This window comes from Phaenicophaeus curvirostris, chromosome 2 (genome assembly GCF_032191515.1).
Source record: "Phaenicophaeus curvirostris isolate KB17595 chromosome 2, BPBGC_Pcur_1.0, whole genome shotgun sequence".
In the NCBI taxonomy this organism is placed as follows: Eukaryota; Metazoa; Chordata; class Aves; order Cuculiformes; family Cuculidae; genus Phaenicophaeus; species Phaenicophaeus curvirostris.
Window position 1 is genome coordinate 69784074 of NC_091393.1, and position 14660 is coordinate 69798733.

General features: G+C 37.6%; 1 protein-coding gene across 2 annotated transcripts in view; it reads right to left on the reverse strand.

The window, feature by feature from the left end:
* Positions 1-14660, reverse strand: part of PLD5 (phospholipase D family member 5) — a 170411-nt gene that overhangs the window by 135197 nt on the left and 20554 nt on the right. The window contains exon 1 of one of the 2 annotated variants that reach the window (XM_069852418.1): positions 6725-6843. The exons of the other annotated variant lie outside the window; for it this stretch is intronic. Within the exon in view, the coding sequence (XP_069708519.1) occupies positions 6725-6727 (3 nt within the window). The 5' untranslated portion in view covers positions 6728-6843. Of the gene's footprint in view, positions 1-6724; positions 6844-14660 lie in introns of those variants that run through there. 2 annotated transcript variants of the gene reach the window in all.

Here is a 14660-nt window from a genome sequence, read left to right on the forward strand (position 1 = left end):
CAGCAAATTCACTACTTTCATAAGCTTGCACTAGGGAATCTATAAGGCTGCTATTGATACAACTGTTAAGACTATTAAGGTCATTCTACATCAACATGCATTAGCAATCCTTATGCCGTTATTGACCCTTCAGATTCTTCTACAATTATTTTTATATTTCCTTTTACTAAAAAGGGACTCCAATCAACAGTGCAACCAGCTTTGTTAGTAAGTTTATGAAATAAGTATAGCCTCTTGGGGACTTACATTATGCTAACAAACCAAAAATTACTACAGACATTCACGTAACATGGTCATATAAATTCTTAGGTGCTGAATAAACTTCCTTCTATAACACACTTAAGAAATTGCATGTTCTTTCTTACAATGCACAGAATAAAAAATAATTTCATTAGTTAGATTGCAATTGTCATGACTTCAAAGAATTCTGACACTGAAACAGTAGACTCACGTTTATCCTGTACATTCTTAATTTTTTTACTTTTTCCACACACTTAACTATACATGCAAGTGTTCTATGAGACTGCAGTACTGCTTCCTATATGAAGCAAAACACCTAAATATACATTTTTTAAGTTATGACTATTAACCCTGTGGAGGTGTTCTGGCCTTTTTCTTCAAACGAAAGAACAAAAAATGAGTTTGTGCAATGGCACACACTATAAACGTTGTTATTGCCAGCATCAGAGGAATGAACTGCTGTCACCCTAAAGCATGTGTTCTCAATCCATCCAAAGCTACATTTATAAGTTACCTAGGTTTTTTGTTTCCTTCCAACAAACGTTTAACCCCAAATTATCACTGCCTCCTTTCTCAGAACCTAGTAAGACAGCAATTACCTGCCAACTCCAAAACCATCAAATTCACCAGGATCAGTAAGACAAAAGATTCTTTCAGGACTCAGTATTTGAAACTCTTCTGCAGCTTCTTAGGAGAAAAAAATGAGCAATTAGTTTTGGATGATGAATACGTGAATGACCTTGAAACAGAAGGTATACACGAGGTACAGCTGGAGGTGAGGGAACTTCCCATCATGTGCTGGCTACAGAACCACATCAGCACTGACGGACAGCAGAAGTACAGTCTACAGCCAGCCAAAGCACATAAAAAGGAAGCAGCTATTAATTACAAGCATCATTTCATTACTACCTCTGCAGCAGACAGATGCTAGTAGTAACCTTATTCTGCCTATAGCATTTCTAGTGTGTTGTATTCATCCCTCACATAGAACTTATTTTCTCATGCTTTGCATGTGTAAGGAAACCAATTTTCTCTCTTCTTGTGATGTGGTGGAAGAATTATTAGATGCAAGTTCTGCTTTTGTGACTGATCCGCTATAATACGGGAATGAAGAGTTGGACTAAAAAAAAGTCTCTTTTAACATGCCTGTCACTTTTGATCCTATGAAGACAAAGGTAAGAAAATTAACAGCAGTGAATACAACAAATTTGGTAGAATCAGAAAAAGAGTCTAACTAAGTTTAATTGATTTACAGGTCTTTTTAATTATGGCATATTCCAGCAATCTCTAAAATTAATCCCTTCTATTTCTCCAATGGAAAAAAAAAGAGAGAGAAACATTTCTTTTTTGCAGGCCAGTTTCAGCCAATGGATTATCCTTTATTCTTACCTGAACGAGTCAGAAATCTGCAGAGTAACAGCTTTTTGGCTACTCAAGAACTAGTGGCTCAGAAAGCATGTCTGGGCCATATCAAACATACTATTCCAAACTTTTCTCTCTGGAATTAATGTTGATAAAACCTGTACCACATTACATAGATTTTTCCTTTCTGAACAGGAAGGACCACAACAAAAACTATTAAAAGCATTGACAGGGAAAGAGTTAAATCAGGCACGCACAGTCCTAAAATATCCTTCTTGCCATTTTTCCCAAATGAATGTCCAGTCTCAGTCATCACCTGGCTGAATAAATATCCATTATATGGCCAAAACAGAGTTCACCCTATTACTGGATATGCATACATCCAATCATTTGAAGGAACATGTTAGCAACCTCTAGTCTGGTAGTCTCAAACATATGTACCATTCCCCTGTCCTGTGACAGGGAGAATTATCACATATAAGCATGTGATGAAAGCCACATCCCAACACATAAGGGGAGAAAAGCTTCAACACCTGGTCTCAGAACATCGCTGCGCTACCCGAAAGGTTATCACTATTTAGTTAAAGCCATCCTACTATGGCAATAGAGGCAGAAGCGGGTTTCAACCCAGGATTTATCTACACTCTTCAACTGAATAAAAACCTACACCAGAGATTGCCAACTTTCTGCTGTGAGTCTCATTCAAAAACCTTCATGGATCCAAAAGCTTTAGTCATATACCTGAGGTGTATTTTGCTGACGAGAAGATGAGCCTCTGGCACAGTTCCATGAGAGTCAACAGCGCTTACCTCCAAACTGTCCATTTCATTATCAGATGATACAATAGGGCTGACTATGCAGCTGTATCCCCAGGCGACACAGCAACATTGCAAAGCTCTAAACAACAGATTTACAATAGGCCCAAAACCGAAGTGCAAGACCTGGGGAATTACTTTAGGTATGGTAGCTTCTCATCACCACTCTATGTAGTGAAGCAAGCCTGGAAATCCAGTCAAACTTCACACCATCACATATTTTGCAGAGTCAGCTCTTACCGGAGCACACTCCTTATACAATCACTGGAAACATATCCTTCAGGGTACAATTTCATAACTGGCTCTTCTTACATCTGCACACTATCAAATGAGTATAAAGTTGTCAGCACTCTTTTTCCAAACCTTTTTTACATAAAAGGTCCATGTTAAGTCTCGAACTTAACAGTTTTAAGTACTCCCAGTATGGTTACAAAGTATAAGAAAAATTATATGCGGCAAAACATCACATTGCTGTGAGAGTCATAAGATACATTGGCAACAGAATTTTGTCCTGATATTTCAAAACACTGCAAATGCTGCAATACAATCATTAACCAGATGCAGAAAAATATATATTATCCAACCACCTTCTCACTGTAGCTGTATTTCTCAGCAAGCTGCTCCCACAATTTTTTCACTTAGAGACCAGACTGACCTTTTCCTCCTGCCTTTATTTTCCCCAACCTTCATTTTTGATGGCAGAATGGAGCCAGAAGCACAGACTAATGCCAAAAGCATCCCTTTTAATAGTTTCTCTGTGTATCACACGGACAATGAAATAAAATCCTGTCTTGAACACAGATGCAACAGACATGCTAATGCATTATATAGACCACAGCAGATGTATAACTTTAAGTTATACTGCCAGGGTACTGGCACAGTTTAAAAGATTGATTTCAGGGAGCAAAATCTGATCTACAGAGTATAATGACAATGAATCAAAAGGAAAATGGCTTAAAAAAACAATAATCCACCACCACAAAACTATTCTGTTTTAAGAATCCTTGCATAAACCTTACTTGCTGTCATATTCTGTTCACTGAAAGCACTCAGGCTTCATAAACATTGATGCTGCGATTTCAAAACACAAACCTATTTCAGTATGAATAAACTCTAATAAATACCCAGAGATATTTCAGCGTTGCATTTCAGTTAAAGGTCAGAGTGCTTATCTTTGTCCTTCACAAACGATATTTATGGAGCATGCAAGTGTGTATTTCTCTGGAATGGTGCACAGCCTCACCAGTGTGGTAAACTGCCCACAAAAGAGCTACAACACATCACTTGAATAAAACTGTTGCCAAAAGTTAGCTGAGGCCTGTAAGTTAGTAGTAACACACACACAAAATCTGTGATTTCACCACAGCTGTACTGCATCAGATTTCTTCTGCCTGAATCCTTCAACACTTTTTTTCAGCAGCAATATTACAAGAGACAGGATGACTACTTCTGAACGAACTACTTTTTTCCAAAAAGACTGGGAGGAGAACAAAACACAAAACTAGCGACCTCAGGTTTTACTGTTTAAGTTTGGAACCAACTTCATAGCAGATACAAAATTATTTTTGCCATCCCTAAACATACTTTATATTACATATAATCTACATGGTTTACAAATTTATAGTATACATCTTTAAATACAGCATTACATTTTCAGGCAGATTATCAGACTTCTTTTCAATCCCAGTGACTAAATAGAAGTATTTAACCTAAATTCATTCGGATGAATCATTTATCCAATTGCTGAGTAGGCTTATTTAATGCTAAAGACACTAAAAACAAACTTTGCTGTATGCAGCATCTGTTGCACTAATCCTAGATAATACTTTACCAGAATTCAGCACTGCAATAGTCATGTTTACAACTTCTCAATTTTTCAAGTAAGGCTGGTATATTCTTTGAAGTTTTACTTTTGTTTCTTAGACATATTAGAAAAAAACACTTCAAATAATTAAACTTGAGTATCTAGAAAGCATTTACAGCTTGCAATTCTGACCTCTTAAAGATCATTTAGTATTTACATTCCAAAAGAAATCATCTAATTTTAAAATTGTAACTAAGAGACTGCTTCCTTTGGTTTAGCCGTGCCATTTATTACGTAGCTGATTACTACTAAGCTGATTACTACTAAGGGTTCGTCTTTTAAAACGGGGTGGGGGGGGGGGGGTGATGGTTCTGGTTTCCTTCTTTTGTCTGCCTTCAACAAGGTATGCAAGATCTTTGCCCAGGCAATCCAAACAGAAAGAAATAGATCCCTTGTGAACTGCCTGTAGATACCTAAACTAATCCAGTAATACTAATAGTAGATACCTAAACTAATCCAGTTCAAGCAGAACACAATGCAAGTTTACTTTGGCTTAAACTTTAGCAAGAGAAATATGGGGTAGTACATGAACATTATGTTTCTAGAAGGAAAAGTCTTCCTTAATTCACTGTGACTGAAGCATGTCTATATTTGACTTATATCAGAACTAAGGAATCGCGTACGTGCAAATATAAATAACCTCACTTGTTATTAGTCAACAGTTATTAGTGTGTAGTTATTAGAGTGCTCACAACAGGGAAAAGCAACCAGATCTCCTGTCTCCCATGTTTTCCTGTCCCAAAATTTAGATAAAGGATAATACTAACATAATAACACCACCACCGCCACATTGTTTTCTGACAGGAAACAATATACTGAAGTCTCTTCAGCACCACAGTAGTATTTAATCGACACCCAACATTGGGGATATTTTTCAAGAAAACAGTATTACTAATAAAACCATCAACAACAATCACCACCACTACACTTAGATTCATATTAATCATCTTTCCAAGAATTTTCCAGCCTGCTTCCTATTCAATTATTGATTTTCTAATCTATGCAGCATGTTGAGAAGAAAACATAAATCTTTAATACATCACAGTGTGTTTACAGTCATAACCTGAAATACATAGGCCAAAAGAGTAAATCATGTTATCTACTGTACTTTAGTATTTCATTTCTTGTCGCTAAGTGAAATCAGTTGAAAAAGATCATCAAGCATTCAGTAATAGTTTTAGTTCTTGCATTCTAATTTTCATATCGCTGAGCAACAACAAATACACAAGAAAGATTAAAAATACCAAATCAGACATGGTTTCACATCTGCTGTACACTTTTCAAACTCCTATAGTTGCTCTTTTAAAAATCTCCACTTCCATTTGAATTACAAAGAGAATAATTTCCCACACATCAGCTGGACTATGAAGCAAGCATATTTCAGTACTCTTCAGACTTACTTGGTAATTTGTTTTCCTTTCACTCTGATATACTGTAATTTCATAGTCAATGTATTCCTGCACTTAGTATGCACTTATAAGGAATGGCTGAGTTCCTATACAGGAGATCAGGCTTGATGCATATTTCAAATAAAAAAAAAAAAACCAGTCTTGTTAATGAGCCTTGGGATGAAACACTCCCAAGATCTGCATCCTCCCCCCACCAAATTCTTCAATACCTAGAAAATCGCTAATAGCTTTATTGCATCTTCAGGCATTGTTTAAATAACTAATAGTTTTGGTACCAATTTACAATAATTTCAGGGGCTATATTTATGTGTTTTATATTTTACTTCTTTTGTTTTAACATTTAGCTCAGAATATTTCAATTTTTATGAAGAATAAAATGACCATCCTAGAAAGTTTTCCTTGCTTATTTTTCCCACCACACAACTACAATAAAGAAACATAAAGTGCCTGGCTTAAGAGGTCTTCACAGATGGAAAACCCAGGAAAATAAAAACTTCATAGCTCCCTAATAGTCAGAGGTATGTACTGTGTACTGAGCAGCTATGCTTCTTTAACAAAAACAAACAAACAAAAACCCCCAAAAACAAACAAACAAAAAACTCCCAAACATCAAAACCCCAACAAAAACCCAACACCAGAAAACATGCAAACACACAATGTACATAAGAGATCAGCACAGATTAGTTTATATATGTACATATAAAGTCTGTATCGGTGGTTATTAATGTAAAATTCTTCTGAAAGCCCATACAGCTGTCCTCAAGTAGACAGGCTTATATTTTACATCAAATTCTAGTCAGCAGTGTTTCCCAAATTTAAAAGATTTTGTATAAGCTGCACAACATGTTCAGTGCCAAAGATATTTGTTATCAACTTGCTTTGCTGATCTCTCCTAGCAAAACATTGATAATACCACTGTATCTTACACACTGTTTTCTTGGTTTAAATACTAATCCATACTAATTTCATCATCATCTTTTAAGCATACTTTAAGCTAATAACTGAGACATAGTGAAAAGTAAAGAGCTTCTTACCATTCTGATCCAGTATTTTCCCCGTCCCTGGAGTCCAGCAGCAAGGAGCTGTTGCTGTTGCACTGCTTACTAGAGACACTGAGGCTTTGGAAGCAGAGAATGTTTTATGTAGTTAAAATGTATCACCACTGATTATATTTCAGTCCCTCAATTTCTAGCCTTGATGCTCTGGAAATCAGCCAATCCAAGCAATAAAGAGGTTTGCAACCAGAAGTTGCAGAATTTTCACAGCAAATGCTTAACGGAAATGTTTCCCTTCTTGATACTTGTTTTTTTATATCCACTGAATGTTAAAATAAATCCTGGCTCCCTATTCCCTCCTCCTTTTTTTTTTTTCTCTCCCCAAAATGAGATTCATATATTGTTCACAAGGGACTTCAGCACTTGCTACAGCTAGGCACAGTGCAGAAAGGCATCATGCCAGATTACGCATATGTGTCTGCCAAGATACCTGAATTTTGACTTGCAACACACCCTGTTATTCCAAACATGGATCTTCCAAAGCCAAAGCTCCTAACTTTGCCAAAACAGACAGCATTTTTGTGAGGAAGCCAAATGCTCCTTCAGATTAGCAAAAAGCATTTCTTGTTTGCAACATGGTTGCTCTTTGTTGGCTTTTTTTTTTTTTTTTAAAGCCCACTTTTTTTCCCTAGTGAAGACAAGGTGATAAGTTTCAAAGTGATGAAATTATCAACTAGCATTTCTATTACATGCTTCTACCTCTCTACTTCTCTCAAGAATATACACCACAGAAAATCTCTCTGCAGTGCTGTAGCTATGATTAATTACTTAGTCAATATTATAACCCTCTTAATGCTTTCAGTGACAATTCAGTGCTGTGCTAGATGTGACACAAAATAAAAGGAACAAAGACAGTCTTGACACCACGGACCTTGCCATCAAAGAACACAGTAAGAGATAACAAAGAAGGAGAAAGAAAGAGCCAAAACAGACAATATTGGCTGGTTTGATAGGTATTCAGAGTAATATCCCAGCAACCTGACCATTTCCAAGCTTTTTAGGCATCACAGTATAGGAGTTTTAAAGAAAGAGTCATCAAGAGACTATGGAGACTGCCTTGGAGATGCTTTCAAGGGGAAAATATAATATTGTACTAACAAAGCACAAGACTGAGCCTGTAATTTTAATGACTAGGTGAAAGGTTGGAGTAATGCTTCCGCAATGACTGAGAGTTTATAAATTTCTATAAAAGTTATGACCCTTCTCCATGCAAAGAAGAAAAAGAAATTCAGAAGATATGCTTATGGCTTTCTTCTGTTCATTTTGTAATGGGATACAACAATGATTTTCACTGAATTTGTTTGAATATGTGTAAGACCCATTCAAGGTCATAGGTGCAAGACTGACCTGAAGAAAGCAAGGGAAAGTATGCTGGACTACTAGGCAAGCTTCTTTAAAAGGTGAAGAAGAGCTGGATGGAAGTTTTAATAGTTTGCTGAAATAGCAATGTATTTATTTTAAGAAATTACATGGAGAAACAAGATTTAGTCATCTAGCACTATGTTGTTCCTGAACTTAGAGAATCAACAAAGGTAATAAATGGCACATGCAATGGACATCAGGAGTAGGTTGTTTTCTAGAGTGACAAGGAAGCAGCAGTAGGCAAGTCTAGAGGAGGACTGTTTTAGCCACATTGAGCTGATGAGTTCCAGCTGAATAGCCACAAGAAGCACTCTCTATTGCTGGCTAAACAAGAAAGGTCTGGAATAAAATTCATTTGCAAGCCATCAAGACAAAGATTAATTTTATTTTTATTTACAGGTGAGAATAACTGATGTAAATAAAAGAAAGGGACCATGGTTCAACCCCTAAGGAACATAGCAAGATGGAGTAGAAAGCAGCATTTAAAAAGCGATTAAGATGGTAGGAAGGAAAAAATTAGGCATAACAGGTTCTACAAAACCAAGAGAGACAAAATTTCAGGAAGAAAATGGATAACAGTATACAAGATAGCTTACAGCATAAAGAAAATCAATATGGCACACTGCTTTTACTGTTTGACCAGAAAGCTGTCTACAAAGACTCTTCCTTGAACAGTTTCAGCAGCACAAAGGGAGAAAGAGAAGCACTGGGAAGTGCCCAGTGCCACACTAGTACTTTGCCAATGACAGTAATCAACTCATACAGCCGTGTTAGTTCAACCACTAATTAGACTCACATCAGAGAGGCTCCATTTACAACGTCACTGAGATCCAACAGACAGTTCTGTGAAACAATCCAGTTGCAATAAATCAAGCTACAGAGGGCTTGCTCCTTTTAGAAATAAAACCTTATCCATCAGCATGTTTTCAGCCATCTTGCTAGTCTGTGTGAACCTTTCATGTAATCCTTGAAATTTCTGAAACCTTATGGTCAAAAAAAGGTATTTACCGGGATGCTGATCAGATGCTGAATATGAAGACATGCAGCCAAGTCTTGCACTTGTTATGCATCTGCACAGTGTGTATGGAAGAGGGTGATATGGCGCTATGCATACACACAGTTTTCAACTCTGCCTTTCAGTCCATGAAGCCTGGATGCTTCCATTTTTTACTGAACAGTTGAGAATTAATTTAATGCAAATTTCAGAATGAATTCCGGCATGATCTTCTCATACTGAAAACACATGTCCCAAATTCAATTGCAAGTTCCATCTCCTAAATTCAACTACAAGACTTTTCTATACATAACAAGCACTATCAACGAAACTATAGACAGGAAATAAAAATCATTCAAGTTACTTGACTTACTTCAGCATTAGCACTCTTGCTTCAAAAGGCCACCTTTTTCATTTACTTTAAACTCCTCCTGACACACAGAAAAAGGAGTGTCCACCAAGGGAAAGAATTGTGTACTGTTTTAACTGCAATAATTGAAATGTTAACTTCACCCTTAAATACTAAATGTCTTTTTTTTTCGGGGGGGGGGGGGGGGCGGTGCAGGGGTGAGGGGGGGAAAAAGGAGTGGAGGTGGAGTGTCCCTTCAGTTCTTAAAGGAATCACAATCACTAAATTAAAAGTCCTAATAAATTTAAATGCAGAACTATTGAATCATTTTGGATTTGCTTGAGATGCCACAAATCCTAAGGGACATGCAGTTATGGCCTTCTTGGGGCAGTCTGTCCAAATTGTCCCTAGCATTATGAAGGACCACCTCTCCCCACAGGCTGTAATAAATAATGAAAAGATCTGTGAACAGCCTGCTAGTTAAAAATACACCACAGCTCTAATAAGACAAAAGCATGCAGTATTATTCAACTTTGCAGAATGAAGATAAATTACATTACAAATCTGTGGAAATTCCAAAAGTCAAAAAACCAAAACAGATACAAAACCTCAAACACCTACACAAAATAGGAAATTTATCAATAAAAGGATTTTAAAATAGTTTGATATTTCACAAAATATTTTTTCCCATTCCTTCTCCAAAATCTGTACTGTCAGGAAAGGTCTAACACCATCACCAGAGTTGGGATCTTCTCATTTGAAGGATATTCCATTTCAGCAGGAATGGGAAACCAGTAGATCAGGGCAGAACACAATAAGACTCTAAGAGCTTAAGGAACTCAAGTAGCTTGATATCCAAGCCTCAATATTTTCAGTACAGCGTTTAGCCTGTCTTGGCCAGATGAACTAGAACAAAAGAATCCTGAATTTTGTTGTTAAATCTTAGAGCAAACAGAAATGCTCTTAACAAGTACATTGATAATATGGCGATAGCAGTGCAAGACAGGAGAACGGGTATGACAGTGGACCTCTCCCTTCTTCATGCCTTTCTGAAAGGAAACCTGGCATTAGAGCCACAAGACCTAGTATTCTGTGGAAGCAAGAACTTTAGTCTTACTTCGTTTTATAGTGGTACTGTTTTCATACAACAAATGTCAAGACTGCACCCCGAATAGCAACTTCTCCACTACCTTGGATCTTTTCACCAGGCCCACTATTTCAAGATAATCTCTCTCTAACATCCTGTCAGCTTGTTGTAGATTTTGGCTGTTGTTATCTAAACTGTTTATTGAAAATGAAGTATTTCTTTTTCCAAAAACACTAAGGCCCGATCCAGCATAGCCATGAAGAAATATGCCCAAAGCACACTCTAAGCGTAAAGCGGTAAAGTGCTGTGCTTCTACATGCTAAAAAAGTCATGAACACATGCTCACAAACATAGGTATTCTCCATTCCTTCAAAAGTCTAACTAGCACAAGAAATCTATAGCTGAACAACAGAACTATACATATTCGTATTAGTTTTTCACTGCTCATCAGTTTCATTGTTGACATTAGAAAGCAACTGAATTTGCAGGAAAAAACAGTTGTCGTTGGAAATAAAGAAAGAAGAAAGAGCGAGGGTAAGAAAAAAGATGGGGAGAAGGTGAAAAAAAAAAAGGAAAAGAGAGAGGCAGAACAGTAAAGTATCTCAATCTGGTCCCTCTTCGAGGCTCACTGGATCTACAAATCAATAGCCAGCACAAAAAAACCACCACCACCAAAATCAAAGGCCACCACCCAGTCTGTTATGCTTCCACACACACAGCAGTATATCACCTTTCAAGAAACCTTACCAAAATCTCACATATAAGTTACAACCTGAAACCCCCTCACTCATACAATTCATACATTAATATCAATGAGACTTTCCAGTGGTTAAGTCCTGTTCTCCTGGAGAACTAATATAAAATCAGCCTCAAATATTTCAAAAAATGATGTTCTGAAGCAAAAAAAAAAGAGGATTAATAAGTTCTACTAGCTTTGCAGGAAAGGAAATGTTTAAGGAAAATTCTGCCTGTGGAGATCCCTTACACTAGAAGGAATATAATTTGAAATCAGTATAAACACATTCAGATGCTACGGAAGTGGTACAGCACCTACAGAACAGCAGAGACTCTACACAGCAGTAACCAAAGGATGAAACATGACCCAAAATGTTTAGTGCTCTTGTAGAGACCATATGCATTACCCATCCCTAAACTGACATGCCAGCTCATAAATAATAACTGGAGCATGAACCTCTCCATAGAAGGTGCCTAGTATTTAAATGGCCAGTATCAATACACAGAGGATGATGGGGTTTCACTGCCATCAAAATCAAACATTGTTTACAAGTTTCGAAGAAATATTTTTCTATTATTTTGTGAAAAGCTTGCCGGGGGGGGTCGGGAGGGAGGAGGCGAGAAGAGGGAGAGATAAAGCCTTCTTATCTATCAGATGCAGTTGAAAAATCATATGAGTGCTGCCTCCCAGAGTTCAGCTGCCTGGAAACATTTCTTTTCTATTTTGCTGTAGTACACTGATTAAGCAGCCAAGGAAACAATCTCCAAGGGCTGTGAAACAATAACTAGATTCTCTGTTTCTGCTAGCCATGGTACCCAGAGATTCGCACTGGATCACCGCAGCTCAAGCTATGCACAGACCTGGGCCCCTATGATACCTAAACAGCACAGGCAGGTAAGAGCTTCAAAATGGAGTTTAATCCATCTCTCTCGCATATGCACATGAACGCCTGCTTGCACAACTTCACAAAGGAAAACACAACTAATGAATCTTCTCTCTCCATAAGCCCCAAGACTGCTGCACAGAACCTGCAACTCCCACAGCTCCTCCACTTAGTGCAGCCAAGCAGGCTATAAGAGCCTCTTCAGTGCCCTGGGAAGATGGTCTGGGGGAGGAGAGGCACAGGAGTGCGCAGTGCAGAGCTGCACTGAGAGGGTGGGCAACTTCCACCTCCTGTCATCAATATCGACAGTGACAATGATGCTGTTTCCATGCATGCTAGAGCCAAACAACTCGGGCCAGCACAGCATTTCTTGATCTAACCACTGAAATTAGCACACGACTGTAATCACATTCTAAAGCAAGAAGCAGGTGTTTAAGAATTCCCATTTAAAGAACTGTAGGGTTCGGTCTATTGTATTTTAAGTACTAATCACAAGTTTACAGAATACCCATGCCAAACATCATTCCATCATGAAGTAACTCAAAGATATCACTAAATATAGAGTATCATCCTATTTTTTCAGCCAAAAGTGGAAAAAAGATTTCCTCTTTTCATGTTTGCTAGTGAAAAAGGGACATAGCCTTTAAGTATTGAAATTGCTACCACTATAATAGCTCATCAGCAAACAGTTTCTGTAACTAAGAAATATGGTTAATGGAACAGTATGTCCCCCAGTAACTTCCATTCCTAAATAAATACTTGCCCACATTCAAAATGGCAAGAAAACATATAAGAATCAATACAGATCAGCCCACTTCTTGTTTTTGAGTCGCTTCCAAGGCGATGCCAGCCAGGCGCTGTCTTCCTCTCCATCTCACCACGAGGGGGAGGTACAGCATTGCTCGGGTCCAGCTCTCCAGGAACAGCATAAATACAAAATGCAGCACTGTATCTTTATACTATAACATCACTTAAAATAACTTAATTAAGTTAAGCACGAATGATCACAATATATACTGTTGAGTACTTAATAAAACAGATTTTTATACAAAAAGCCTACGTGATGTATACACTGAAAAGCAGCCCATTTTAAAAACAGCTAATCATTATATGTATATTGGTATTTGGCTACCTACACAACAACACTAGCTGTGTTGGTGTAATTCAGTTTTGTTTCCATGTCAAACTTCACTTAATATAATTTTCCTAGATCATAAAATATACATAATTGTGCTGCAGTAGTCTGACTAATGCCAGTTTTGGGCTTGGATAGAAGAGGAAAAGAAATAGCAGAAAGATCAAAGCTGCTGTCACTAAGTTGAGAATAGTTTGAGACAGAAGTGCAGAAATGGAAGAGCACAATAAACTTTGCAAATTGATGGTTTTAAAAAAATTAAAAAGTTGCTGAGAAAGAATAGTTTATCTCACTCTAGAGGGCAAAACTGCCAGTCCAATGGCCAAAAACTTCAAAGCAAATATACATGCAAACCAAATTGACAATCTGCTGTTATGCAGCTAATTTTGACAAAACAGGCACACCAAACATGTCTGGAGAGAAACACTGCTTCTCACTGCAGATCTACAAATGATTTATACTTATGTAAACTACTGTGGTGGGATGACCTTGGTCAAAAGAAAACCAACCATATAGGCTCTCAAATACTTTCCCCATCCTCACTGGGACATGGAAAAGAACAGGAAATACAAAGCAAGGAAGCTTGTGGATCAAATTAAGCCAGCTTAGCAGGTGATGGAATGAAAGGACTCCACACTCGAACCAGCAATTCAAAGGGAATCACTCATTACCTCCCACAAGCAGACTGATGCCCAGACAGTTTTTGAGCAACAACCACCATCAAAGTGACTTATACCCACACAACTCCTTTCCTCCTCTACCTCCAGTTTTTATTGCCAAGGATAACATCATCTGGTATGAAATACCACTCTGGTTAATTTGAGTTAGCTGTCCCAGTTGTATCCCCCCACAACTCTCCCACCCTAGACTACTCAATTTGAAGAGCAAGAGAGAAAACAAAGAAGGCCTTTGTGCTGTGCAAGCACTGTTCAGCAATAGCCAAAACATTAGTGCATTGTCAACACTGTTTAGCCGTGCACCCAAAACACAATACCATACAAGTGTTGTGAAAGAAATTAATTTCAACACAGCAGGACACAGTGCGCCTATTTTGGAACAAACTTGACTGTCATTCCAGGACACAGGAAAAAGGCAACAACCTGGATAATCTGGACAGCTTCATGTACTTTCAAGTTCTTAGCATGAGAGAGAATGTTGCTATCTGCCTGAAGCTACAGAGTTGATGTTAACTCAAAAGATACGATGGAGAAGTAAATGATTAAAATCATGTTAGCTTAATAAACTAATATTCTATGTTTGGCTCTTTGTGGCTAAACATTGCTTGCTTCTTCTAATGGTTGCCTGCAATAAGTTGTTAAGATGACATCAACAAGAAAAGAGTAAAAAAAAGAGGTATCAATAAGGTAGC